The sequence below is a fragment of the Saimiri boliviensis genome, chromosome 11 (genome assembly GCF_048565385.1).
Source record: "Saimiri boliviensis isolate mSaiBol1 chromosome 11, mSaiBol1.pri, whole genome shotgun sequence".
In the NCBI taxonomy this organism is placed as follows: Eukaryota; Metazoa; Chordata; class Mammalia; order Primates; family Cebidae; genus Saimiri; species Saimiri boliviensis.
This window is the reverse complement of record NC_133459.1, coordinates 103,270,753-103,285,068: the sequence shown is the minus strand read 5'-3', so window position 1 is coordinate 103,285,068 and position 14,316 is coordinate 103,270,753. Positions and strand designations below refer to the sequence as shown.

Below are 14,316 nucleotides of genomic sequence, written 5' to 3'. Positions count from 1 at the left end.
TTTGTTATAGGTCACAAGGCTAGTAAGTGGAGTAGAATTAAATGTTTCAACCCAGGCATTCTAACTCTAAACTGTACTCCTAACCACTGAGCTATACAAATGAGCCAATGATTACAAACCGTAAGAGCCATGCAGCAGAGAAACAAGTTGCATAGACAAAGAATAACTGGCATGAAGCGTGCCAAGGTTCTCATTAATTGTGGAGAAAGAAACTTAAAGATAAGAAAATGAGAGGCAACAGGGGAAATGAGATGTAGATGAAAGCCTAAAAGAAAAATGGATTTTTACTTAAGAGCAGAAGATAATTATGCTATATGTGAACACGTTTCAGAGGGAATGCCTGCTTCAGCAACTTCCTATCTATAGCTTCTACTGAACAGGTATACGTAGGAGGCTTTATTTCAACCCAGTGACTCCTCTCTTATGCTCTGATGACCCTGTCACAGCTGTTTCAATCAGCACTGTGTTACCATTTAGTGTTGTTTTCAACAAACACCCAAGACTGGGTAATTTATGAGGCTTATTTCGCTCACAGTTCTACAGCATGGCACCAACATCTGCTTAGCTTCTGGTGAGACCTCAGGAAGCTTTTACTCATGGCTAAAGGCAAAGTGGGAGCAAGTGTGTCAGATAGTGAGAGAAGGACAAGTAAAATGAGGTGCCAGGCTCTTATAAACAACCAGCTCTCGTGAACTAATAGAGTTCACTTATCACCAAGCCATTAATGAAGGATCCACTCTTGTGACCCAAACAACCCCAATTAGTGCCTAATTCCAACACCAGAGGTTACATTTCAACATGAGATTTGGAGGGGACAAATATCCAAACCATATCAAGCACCATTCAGATTTTTTCCCCATGAATTCAGATTTGGGACACAAAGAGACAGTAAAATGGAAGAAAACAAGCTGACATTTGGAGTGACATGAGTAACATCAATGGCTAAACACTTGAGGGAAAGTCCATGATAGTTACGTACCTATAGGAAACTGGTTACATTCTGCCTTTAAAAATTGTTTCTAATATTTTTACTGAAGAAGTATAAACACTAGTAATAATAATAATAGCCCAAAAGTACAAAAAAACCCAAGTCATCCGTCAAAGAAATATAAACACAAAAGAGATATCAAAATAACAATGAGATGTCACTTTATGCCTATTATCTATTAGTCAGGGTTCTCTAGAGAAGCAGAACCAATGAATGATTAAAATCAAAAGACCAGCTGGATATGGTGGCTCATGCCTGGATTCCCAGCTCTTTGGTAGGCCAAGGTGGGTGGATTACTTGAGCCCAGGATTGTGATACCAGCCTAGATGATATGGTTTGACTGTGTCCCCACCCAAATCTCATCTTGAATTGTAGTTCACATAATCTCTATGTGTCATGGGAGAGATTCATGAGAAAGTGAGTGAGTTCTCACAAGAGCTGATGTTTTTAAAGGGCTTTTCCCTCTTTGCTCAGCACATCTCCTTTCCTTCCCCATGTGAAGAAGGACATGTTTGCTTCCCCTTCTGCTATGATTGTAAGTTACATGAGTCCTCCCCAGCCATGCAGAACTGTGAGTCAATTAAACCTCTTGCATTTACAAATTACTCAGTCTCCAGCAGTTCTTTACAGCAGTGTGAGAACTGACTAATACAGTAAATTGGTAACAGGAGTGGGGTGCTGCTATAAGGATACCCAAAAATGTGGAAGGTGACTTTGGAATTGGATAACAGGCAGAGGTTGGAACAGTTTGGAAGGCTCAAAGGAAGACAGGGAAACAGAAAGTTTGAAACTTCTTAGAGATTTGGAGGGCTCAGAAGACAAAAATATGTGGGAAAGTTTAGAACTTCCCAGAGACTTGTTGAATGGCTTTGACCAAAATACTATAGTAATATGGGCAGTGAAGTCCAGGCTGAGGGGATCTCTGATGGAGTTGAGGGGATCTCTGATGGAGTTGAGGAACTTGTTGGAAAATGAAGCAAAGATGACTCTTGCTGTGCTTTAGCAAAGAGAATGGTGGTTTTTGACCCTTTCCTAGGGATCTGTGAAACTTTGAACCTGACAGAGATGATTTGGGGTATCAGGCAGAAGAAATTTCTAAGTGGCAAAGCATGCAAGAGGAATTAGAGAGTAAAAGTTTGGCAAATTTGCAGCCTCATGTGATAGAAAAGAAAAATCTATGTTCTGAGGAAAAAAATCAAGCCAGCTGCAGAAATTTGCATAAGTAACAAGGAGTGAAACGTTAATCAAGGCAATGACTCCAGGGGATTTCAGAGGTCTTCACGGAAGGCCCTCCCATCACAGGCCCAGAGGCCCAGGAGGAAAAAATGGTTTCATGGGCCAGGCCTAGGGCCTTGCTGCTTTGTGCAGTCTCAGGACTTGATGCCCTGCATCTCAGCAATGGATAAAAGGGGCTAAGGTACAGCTTGCACCATGGCTTCAGAAGGTGCAAGCCCCAAGCCTTGGCAGCTTGCACATGGTGTTGAGTCTGAGAGTGCATAAAAGCCAAGAACTGAAGCGTGAGAACCTCTGCCTAGATTTCAGAGGATGTATGGAAATGCCTGGATGTCCACAGAGAATTTTGTTGCAGGGGTGGTCCCCTCAAGGAGAACCTTGGCTAGGGCAGTGCAGAAGGGAAATGTGGGTTTGGAGCCCCAACACAGACTCCCCACTGGAGCACTGCCTAATGGAACTATGAAAAGAGGGCCACCATCCGCTAGACCCCAGAATAGTAAATCTACTGACAGCTTGTGCTGTGCATCTGGAAAAGCCACAGACACTCAAAACCAGCCTGTGAAGGCAGCCAGGGGAGGGGCTGTACCCTGCAAAGCCACAGGGGTGGAGATGCCTAAGGCCATGGGAGCCTACCACTTGCATTAGTGTGAGCTGAATGTGTGACATGATGTCAAAGGAGATCATTTTGGAGCTTTAAGATTGCCCCACCGGATTTTGGACTGGCATGAGGCCTGTAGCCCCTTCATTTTGGCCAATTTCTCCCATTTGGAACAAGTGTATTTACTCAATGCCTGTACCCTCACTGTATCTAGGAATTATAATAACTAACTTGCTTTTGATTTTACAGGCTCATAGGCAGAAGGGACCTGCCTGGTCTCAGATAAGACCTTGGAATTTTGGGTTAATGCTGGAATGAGTTAAGACTCTGGGGGACTGTTGGGAAGGCACAATTGTGTTTTGAAATGTGAGAACATGAGATTTTGGAGGGGCTAAGGGCAAAATGATATAGTTTGGCTGTATCTTCACCCAAATCTCATCTTGAATTGTAGTTCCAATAATCCCCACATGTCATGAGAGAGACCCAGTGAGGGGGTAATTGAATCATGGGGAAGGTTACCCTCATCCTGATGTTCTCATGATACTGACTGAGTTCTCATGAGATCTCATGATTTTATGAGTATTATCCCTCTTTGCTAGGCACTTGTCTTCCTGACATTATGTGAAGAAGGATGCGTTTGCTTCCCCTTCTACCATGATTGTAAGTCTCCTGAGGGCTCCTCAGCCAAGCAAAACTGTGAGTCAATTAAACCTCTTTCCTTATAAATTACCTAGTCTCAGGCAGTTCTTTATAGCAGCATGAGAATGGACTAATACACTAGGCAACATGGCAAAACTTTGTCTCTACAAAAAATATAAAAATTAGCTAGGCATTGTGGTACATGCCTATGGCTCCAGGTACTCAGGAGGTGGAAGGATCAATTGAGCCAGGGAGGTTGAGGTTGCAATTAGATGTGATTGTACCATTGCACTCCAGATGGGATGACAGAGCAAGACACTGTCTGAAAAAAATAAAAATCAAAAAATCAAAAGACAGACAGTAATGAGTACTGATATGGCTGTGGAGAAACTGTGATCCATTGCTGCTGGGATTATAAAATGGTACAGTCACTTTAGAAACAGTTTGGAAGTTCTTCAAAATATTTAAGATATTTAATTAAATATTAAAGAATCTCTAGACATTCTTTATGAAGGGCATTCTCAGACAAAGCCGGTCTGCAAAGACTGAAATAAGTGCCTACTTCTTCAAATGCACAAACGTAAACACATGGCCACAAGCATCAATAACAATCAGTAACACATGACATCACTAACGACCATCCCTAAAGAAACAGAGTTGAACTGACAAAGAATTCAAAATAACTGTTTTAAGAAAGCTCAGCAAACTTCAAGAAAATACAAAGAAACAATTCAATGAAATTAGAAAAAATAACCAGTGACCACAATGAAAACGGTAATAAAAAGACTAAAATAATAAAAGAAAAAAAATCAAACAGAAATCACAGGGCTGAAAAATACAATGAACAAAATAAAAATACAATGTGGGAGCATCAACTATAGGTGTGATTAAGAAAAAGAAAGAAACTGCGAATTTAAATACAGGTTATCTGAAAATACACAGAGAATAAAGACTGAAAATGAATGAAGAAAGCTTACAAGATTCATGGAACAGCATCAAAAGAGCAAAGTTTTGAGTCACAGGAGTTTAAGAATAAGAAAAGAAAAATAAAGGGGTAAAAAACTTAGTTAAAGAAACAGTAACGGAAAATTTTCCAAACCTGGAGAAATGTAAATATCCACATACAAGGAAGTCAAAGGTCTCTAATCCAATTCAATCCAAACAAGACTACCCCAAGACATATTACAATCAAACTCAAAGACAATAAGAGGATCCTGAAAATAGCAAGAAAAAGAAGCACATAACATATAAGAGAGTCCCAATATGGTTAGCAGCAGACAAGTCAGGAGAGAAAGGGATGATATATTCAAAGTGTTAAAGGAGAAAACTACCAACAAAGAGTAATGTACCCAGCAAAGTGTCCTTCAGAAATGGAGAGATACTTCTTCAGACAAACAATAGCTGAGGGAGCTAATCATGACCACACCTATTTTATAAGAAATGTAAAAGGAGCACTCAAGCTGAAAGAAAAAGATGCTAATGGGTAACACAAAAACATCTGAGAGTATAAAACTGACTGATAAAAGAAAGTACACAGGTAAATTCAAAATACTCTAATACTGTGATTATAGTAGGCAAATCTCTTATATCTTTAGTGGGAAAGATAAAAGACAAAACTATTAAAAGTAGTAATAGCTACAATAATTTGTTAAGAGATATACAATATAAAATATGTAAACTGTGGCATCAAAGATTCATAATGTCAGGGGATTAACTAAAAGTGTAGACTTTTTTGTTTGGGGGGGTTAGCAATCAAAATTAAGTTATCAAGTTTAAATAAAATATTTTAACTCATAAGATTTTTTTGGTAGCCTCTTGGTAACCATAAACCAAAAACCAATAGTAGGTACACAGAAAATAAAAAGCAAGAAATCAAAACATACCACTAGAGAAAATCACTTAAACACACACACACACACACACACACACACACACACACACACACACAAGAAGACAGCAAGAGAGGAAGAAAATAATAAAGGATCTACAAAAGAACCATGAAACAATTAACAAAATGGCAGTATTAAGTCCTTGCCTATCAATAATTACCTTGAAAATAAGTGGATTAAATTATCTAATCAAAAGACATAGTGTCTCAGTGGATTAAGAAAACAAGACTCAACTATATGCTGCCCACAGCAGACTCATTTCATCTGTAAAAATACACACAGACTGATGGTGAAAGAATGGAAAAAGATATTCCATGCAAACAGAAACCAAAAGAAAGCAGTGTACGACTATACTTATGTCATATAAAACAGACTTTAAGTCAGAAATTGTAAAAAAGAAACAAAGATCCTAGTCAATTCAATAAGAGGATATAACAGTAAGTTATATGAAAGTACTTTTACTCCAGTTCTCTCATTTTGAATTTTCAGTGTCAAAATTTATATGTTTTATATGGCACATCCCTTAATAAATTATGCAGCTATTGTTTTTTACAAATATATATGAGCCCAACATCAGAGCAGCTAAATATAAAAACCAAACATTGATAGGTCTGAAAAGAGAGATAGACTGCAATACAGTAATAGTAGGAGACTTCAACAGCCTACCTTAAGCATTGGACAAATAATTTAAACAGAAAATAATAAGAAACATCAGACTTAATCTGTACTCTAGACCAAATGGACCAATCAGACATAAAACATTTCACCTAACAGCAAGAGACTACACATTCTTCTCAACTTCACATGGAACACACACCAGGGGAGTTCATATGTTAGGCCACAAAACAAGTCAACAAATTCAAGAAGAGTGAAATCATATCAAGTATCTTTTCTGACCACAATAATATAAAACTAGAAATCAGTACCAGAGGTACTTCAACAAATTCACAAATACATGGAAATTAAACAACATGCTCCTAAATCATCAGTGGGTCAATGAAGAAACTGAAAGGGAAATTCAGAAATTTCCTGAGATGAAAAAAAATATAAACACAGTAAATGTAAACATGTATCAAAACCCATGGAACACAGCAAAAGCAGTTTTAAGAGCAAAGTTTATGGCTGTAAATACCTACATAAAAAAAAAAAACCTCAAATAAACAATCTAACATTATACCTAAAAGAATTACAAAGACAAGAACAGACAAGAAAATAATAAAAATCAGAACAAAAGTAAATAAAATAAAGACAAAAATAGAAAAAAGCAATAAAACTGAGAGTTAGATTTTGGAAAGTTAAATAAAATTGACAAACCTTTGGTTAGCCTAAGAAGGGAGAAGGCAAAATCAGAAATGTAACAGGAGACATTATAAATGATATGACATGAATACATAAGATCATAAGATGCTTATGAACAATTAAATGCCAACAACAGCAAAATATTATGCCTGCAGTCTCAGTCACTCAGTCACTGAGGCATGAGGATCACCTGAGCCCAGGTGTTCAAGGACTGGAAAACATAATGAGACCCAATCTATCAAAAAAAAAAAAAAAAGAAATGAAAAAAAGAAAAATCGGTAGTGTTTCTGTACACTAATAGTGAACTACCTGAAAAGAAATCAAGAAGAAAACAATTCCATTTACAGTAGCTACAAAAAAAATTAAATACTTAGGAATAAATTTAACCAAATAAATGAAAGACTTCTACAAGAAAATCAGTAAAACACTGAAGAAAGAAACTGAAGAAACAAATAAATAAAAAGATATCCTGTGTTCCTGGATTGGAATAATTAATATTGTTAAAATGACCATACTATCCAAAGCAAACTACAGATTCAATACAACTGCTATTCAAGATACCAATGATATGCTTCACAGAAATAGAAAAACAATCCTAAAATTCACATGGAAACACAAAAGATTCTGAATAGCTAAAGCAACCTTGAGCAAAAAGAATAAAGCTGGAGGCATCACACTACCTAACTTCAAAATATACTACAAAGCTAAAGTAGCATAAAGAGTATGGTTGATGAGGTTTGGGCTTACGATAAACATTTAAAAAACAAGAGTTCACATAAAAATTTCCCGCTGTGGGAAAGTTAGACCTTTAAGTGCTGAAAAACTTTTACTAACCAAACACCTCATAATAAACTGGAATCATGCTTGATGCATCTGCCCTGAGGGCACCACTTTGACTGGCATAAAAACAGACACACAGACCAATGGAGCAGAATAGACAGCCCAGAAATAAATCCACACGCTTACAAGCAACTGATTTTTGACAAAGTTACCAAGAATACACAATAGGAAATAAATAAATAAATGCAGAAGAATGAAATTAGGCCCTTATCTTACACAGTATACAGACATCAATTCAAAATGGATTAAAGAAGTAAAATTAGACCCCAAACTATGAAACTACTAGAAGAAAACATAGGAGGAAAGCTCCATACCATCAGACTTGGCAATGGTTTTTTTGATATGACACCAAAAGCACAGGCAACAAACGCAGTAATACACAGGTAAGACTACATCAAACTGCAAATATCCTGCACAGCCAAGGAAACAATCAATAGAGTGAAGAGACACCTACAGGATGGGGGGTAGTATCTGCAAACTATACATCTGATAAAGGGTTAATATCCAAACTAAGGAACTCAAACAACTCAATAGCAAGAAAACAAATAACCTAAGTAAACATGAGCAAAAAATCTGAATGCACATTTTTCAAAGATACGCAAATGGCTAAAAAGTACATGAAAAAAATGCTAAATATCACTAATTACCACAGACATGCAAATAAAAACCACAATGAGATATCGCCTCATACCACACTTAGAATGACTATTATCAAAGAGACAAAAGATAACAAGTGGTGGCAAGTAGGTAGAGAAAAGGGAAGCTTTGCACCTTGTTGGTGAGGATGTAAATTAATACAGCCATTATTGAAAGCAGTATGGAGTTCCTTAAAAAATTAAATGTAGAACTACCTGGAATCTCACCACTGGATATGTGTGTGTGTGTGTGTGTGTGTGTGTGTGTGTGTGTGTGTGTGTACATATATACGTAAGAGGCTTGTACATTCCCATGTTCATTATAGCACTATTCACAATAGCCAAGATATGGAATCAACCTAAGTGTCCACCAATGCATGAATAGAGAAAATGTGCTATACATAAACAATAGAAAACTATTCAGCCGTAAAAAAAGAAGGAAATCCTGTTATTTGCAACAACATGATTGAAATAAGCCAGGTAAAGACAAATACTGCATGATCTCACTCATACATGGAATCTAAAAAATGTTGACCTCATAGAATCAGAGAGCAGAATAGTTTGAGGGTGGGGTATGGTTTGGGGAGATACTGGTCAAAGGACACAAATTTTCAGCTCAACAGGAGGAATAAGTTCAAGAGCTCCACTGTACAACATGATGACCACAATTAATAAAAACATATTCTTGAAAAATACTAAGAGAATAGATGTAAAGTGTTCTCACCACAGAAATCATAACTACGAGATGTATCATGTAAATTAGCTAGACTTAGTCATTCCACAATGTATGTATACTTTAAAACATCATGTTGTAGATGATACATATAATTCTGTAAATTTTAAAATAAATAAATGTTTTAAATCACTGAACTGTACCCTTTAGAAAAGTGAATTTACAGTATGTGAATTACATCTCAATAAAGCCGCTGGCCTGGCATGGTGGTTCATTCCTGTAATCCTAGCACTTTGGGAGGCTGAGGTGGGCAGATCACCTGATGTCAGGAGTTCAAGATGAGCCTGGCCAATATGGCGAAATCCTGTCCCTACTAAAAATTTAAAAAGTTAGCCAGGCCTGGCGGTGCATGCCTGTAGTCCCAACTACTCAGGAGGCTGAGGAAGGAGAATTGCTTGAACTTGGGAGGCAGAGGTTGCAGTTAGCCAAGATTGCACCATTACACTCCAGCCTGAGCAACAGAGTGAGACTCTGTCTCAAAATTTTTTTTAAAAGTTCTCATAAATACTTACACATGGACACAGGGAGGGAAGCACTACACACTGGGGTCCATTGGGGGGAAATGGGGGAAGGACGGGGAGGTGGGGAGGTGGGAAGAGGTAGCATGGAGAGAACTGACAGATACAGGTGAGGGGAAGGAAGGCAGCAAACCACACTGCCATGTGTGTACCTATGCAACAATCTTGCATGTTCTTTACATGTACCCCAAACCTAAAATGCAATAAAAAATTAAATTAAATTAAATTAAATTAAAAAAATATATGTAGCTACTTTTAAATATCTGACCCTCTTCATTATCCTTTGCTATGGACTGAACTATATCCCTCTGGAATCCAAATGTTGAGGCCCTAACCTCTCATGTGATTATATTTGGAGATAATAGCATCTTTAGGGGGTACTTAAATGAAGTCATAAGAATGAAACCCTGATCTAACAGGACTATGTTCTTATAAGAGGAAGCAAGAGAAAGGTCTCTTTCTCTCTCTCTGCCATCTGATAATACAGTGAGAAAGCATCCATCTGCAAGCCAGAAAGAGAGACCTCATCACAACCCAACCATGCTGGCACTCTTATCTTAAACTTCTAGCTCCCAGACATGTGAGAAAATAAATTTCTATTGTTTAATGTATCCAGCCTATTGTATTTTGTCATGGCAGCTAAGCTAATACTTCTTAGTCTACTTCTGAAGCTTGGGCTTAGAATTTGCATTATTCTTAAAGCTGTCATAAAAAATATAATAATATGATATCTGGCCTAACAACAGGGAAAACCCTCACTTTCCTAGAAGCATGCTGACTTTAGAAACAGAATATTATATGCTCTATATCTCTCACTGTCCAAATTCTGTTTATCTTCTTTTCATGTTTTAGGTTCCATTTCCTCAGGAAAGCGCTTCTCATCCAGTGCTAACAAAAGTCATTATGTGCTCAGCCTTGAGACTTTGAGCCTTCCTATTGAGCAGCTGTCTATCAAAGAAATTATGCTGAGAGAGAAGGGATGAAAATGCTACCAGTACAGATATAAAACAAGATAAATAACAAAGTCATTTAGAAATATTTTTTAGACAACGTGAGAACTAAAAACATTCACAACAATACTAATACAATGTAATTGTCCTTTTCTGCTTTATGTTATAAAAAATCAGTCCCTACCCTGTGTTTGTAGCAACCAAGTATTTGAGTGTACCTAGGCTGCAGAGATCACTGCTCTGTCCTCTGAAATAAAACATTAAGGCTTGAAAAGTCTGGCTTAAATAGTCAAACTGATTGCCCCAGATAATAAGGTTAAAATTTGGAACTCTCTGTTCTGAAAGTTAAAATAGGTATTTCTTTGTTAGCCAGGAGAGTTTAGTGATTTCTTATTTTTCCAGTCACATGTAAGTTAAACACTGTGATGAATCTGCTGGCTTCTTAGTTTGAATCAATGAATGTTAATATCACATTAGAAACCAAATGAAAAAAAGTAACACCAAAACTCTTTAGCTCCTTATCTATGGAGTTAAAACTTTACTTCCTGCCATTCCACTACCCCTTGAGGCCTCACAAGAAAGAGTCCAGAATGAGGTTACACTTCCCATTCCTACACTTTAGATAAACGTACACAAACAAAATGAATGAGAGGAAAAAAGAAAGATCTTAGATATACATAATGAAGAGTAGTGAGGTGTTTTAAAGCTACACTTAGAAACACAGACTTCTAATGCAGGATATTAAAACAAAAAGTCAATTGTTGACCAAGATGAAGAGCTTACCTCTGAAGAATCAACTCTGCCTGTTTCTCAGAAATAGTTAGACCCAGTGTCTGGAGAGACTGGACAATTTCTGAAGCCTCGATTTTTCCTTTAAAGAAATAAAGCGGGCAAAAAATAAAACTCAGAACTGACAAGAACTACAGAAATAATGAATTTCAAATCTCTCATTTAACAGAAAGCTTTACACTGATTAGGGCAAAATTATGCACTTTGGTGAGTTATAGATTTACTTAAATGCCTATCCCAACATCAATACTCAAAATTTAACAAACGCATTAAATAAATAAACACACATTTTAAAAAATTCAGTAATTATAACAGCCCTATAGATAAGTAACATTCCTCCAAAGAGACTGACTTCTCAAGTGGCCTTACCAAGTAACGTAATTAAGAAGTAGCAGAACTAAGATCCAAATCTACATATTCTAACTCTGAGATAAATTCAATTAAACTAGGATCTACTCATTTTAAATGTACCTAATTCTACATTTTTAATAAATTACTAGACATTTTACTATGCAAAACATCGTATTATATGACAGAGTTAAAGAGAAGTAGTAAATGAGGAAACAGACTATTATTTTAACAATCTGGCAGTAAAAATAAAGGGAACAAGGACAAAAGAACAATAAAAGACAGAAAATTTTAGTGTTAGGGAAATTAGAGCATGTTTGTAGACAGAGGAGAACAATCAGAACAGAAGAAGAGAAAAGAGAAAATAAAATGGAAGCAATAAATATAAGTACTGCTGCATTTTCTTCCAGTAGCTCACAGGCTCATGAGAATCCTAAGATCACTGTACATGAAACAGAATAAAACAAAACAAAGTAAGAGAGGGTCTGGTGCTGAAGCAGCATGAGCAGTAGACTTCTCTAGAAAAACAAGAAGACAAAAATTACTGTCAGTAGTGAAAGGACAGACTTTCTTGGAGAAAGGACCTAGGAGAGAAGACAGGATTCTGAGAGAATCCTCCTGAAGAGAAGGAAGGAGCAGCATGAGAATCTTGATCATGTAAGGACAGTGACAGCCAGCATGTGTTAGCAATGAAATTATGCAAATATCATTGGGAATATTCTCCTTTAGAACTGCACTCTTAAAGAGACATGGTCAATTCTCATTACTCACAGTAATCATGTTCTATAAAGTTCTATATTCATTGCAAACATTGAATTAGCAAACACTGAACCATTGTTCCTACAGGACATACAGAGTTAGGTTCCTGTGAGCTTCTGATCACAATACTTTCATCAGTATTGATCAATACATAACCTTTTCTTCTGTCTGTTTCTGTTTGAAGGCACCTCATTTAAAGTATGTTGTTGATTCACTAACACTGAATTTGGGGCAAAGCTTATCTAATGCATCTGTTTTCTCCAGAAGGCATGCCATGGCTTTCTTGCACTTAGGAACACTAGTCAGCACTTCAACACTACATTTGGGGAACATTTTAAAAAGCAAATTACCAACAAAAATACAAAAGTGCAAAAACTGGCACAAAATAGATCTTGAAAGGGATAGTTATTAGTTAATAGTATGAGAGCTGAAACAAGAAGGCAGAATATTGCCTTATTCTACTTGCTGAGAATATGCATGCTGAGCAACTCAAGTTTTTCACTGCTCTGTGCATGTCCATGAATGTCTGGGAAAGTACTGTGAATATATATTTTGGGGTTACTTTTGGGATAAATTTTGGTGAGTAAGCAAATTTGCAAATACAGAACCCCCAAAGAGTAAGGATCAACTGTAAATGTTTTACATTAAGGAAGTCTGAAAAATAAAAATATAAACCTCTAATGCCACATTGTTTTAAAATAAACAAACATGGTAAATTAAGGGAACATTGTGTAGATTTGCTACAAATATACCATTAAAATTTAATCTTTAATTATTTCCTCTGGTTCATTTAGAATTTTATGAAATGAACAGTTGATGTGTACACAACTTATATACTGGGATGATCAACCTCTGATTATCTGGCAATTGATCTTAAGGTAGCTACATCTCTAAGCTACTGCCTCCCATAACAGCACACAGACAATCTGATCTGCAACTGAACTGCAGAGGGTCCGTGTTGGAATAAAAGTTTGCAGGAAAGAAGGAAAGCTGAATTTCACTGGAAGACTGGGCTAAGGCTAAACTTGGGGGCATATATTGTAAGACTTATTGGGGGTGACAAATGTTCCAACAGTACTACTTTCCAACCCAAACTCAGCTCTTCCTGGCTGGGAGTCATAGACTTGAACAATCATCAAAACCATTAAAAGAGTTTAGTTTGTTTGAGGAAAATTGCTTTGAATTTAACTTTAATTTTCAATGTAAATCAGGGGATGGCAAACTATAACCCTCAAGCCAAATACAGTCTATTAACTATTTTTGTAAATACAAGTTAAACTGGAAATCAGCCATACCCATTCATTTACATATTGTCCATGGCTGCTTTTGAGGTACCACAGCAGAGATAAGTAGCTACAACTGAGACCACATGACCAACAAAGCTAAAATATTTATTATCTGGACTTCTGGACAAAAAAGTTTGCTGACCTCAGATATGAACCACATTTCCTCTCAATCTATTTGTTTAACCTGTTTCATTAATAAGAAGTCTGTAAATGAAATGACCCTGACTCTTTACAAGTAGGGAGGAGTTTGTTATAATTATAACATTATAATTTTATAAATTCTCTCTTCCTGTTAAAGGTTGCCTCTGCTGATGAGGGCTTCAAGACTCTATTTCTGATTAGAATTAGATAAGGTCTTCAGAGTAGTGCCCCCACGATGGGACTAGTGGCTTTATAAGAAGAAGAGGAGAGATCTGAGGTAGCACACTGACACAGTAAAAGGCCCTCACCAGATTCAGCCCTTCAACTTTGAACTTCCCAGCCTCCAGAACTATAAGAAATAAATTTCATTTCTTCGTAAATTACCCGGTGTGTGGTATTATGTTATAGCAACTGAAAACAGATTAAGACAAACTCCAATCTATTAATGGAAACAGAGAAGGCATAATCACAACTAGAAGGCACATATTTAAATGTTTAAATGCTATTTTTTCCCTAATTTCCAGGATCAGAGAGTATCTTCTCTAAATTGATTTTTTCAAAAATACTGTCAAATGCAAGATAATCTGAAAGTTTTTTTAAAATTTGAGAATATGCAATTGTCATTCCTGTCTAGAAATAAAAACAAATCTCTCTTAACTAGAGGGCAAGAA

At 36.7% G+C, this 14,316-nt stretch overlaps 1 protein-coding gene across 2 annotated transcripts in view; it reads right to left on the bottom strand.

The window, feature by feature from the left end:
* The window catches only part of LOC101048237 (mitochondrial adenyl nucleotide antiporter SLC25A24), a 51,983-nt gene that overhangs the window by 24,501 nt on the left and 13,166 nt on the right, over positions 1 to 14,316 (bottom strand). For both annotated transcript variants that reach the window (XM_074381318.1, XM_074381319.1), the window contains exon 3: positions 11,106 to 11,193. In XM_074381318.1, the coding sequence (XP_074237419.1) occupies positions 11,106 to 11,193 (88 nt within the window). The remainder of the gene's footprint in view (positions 1 to 11,105; positions 11,194 to 14,316) is intronic.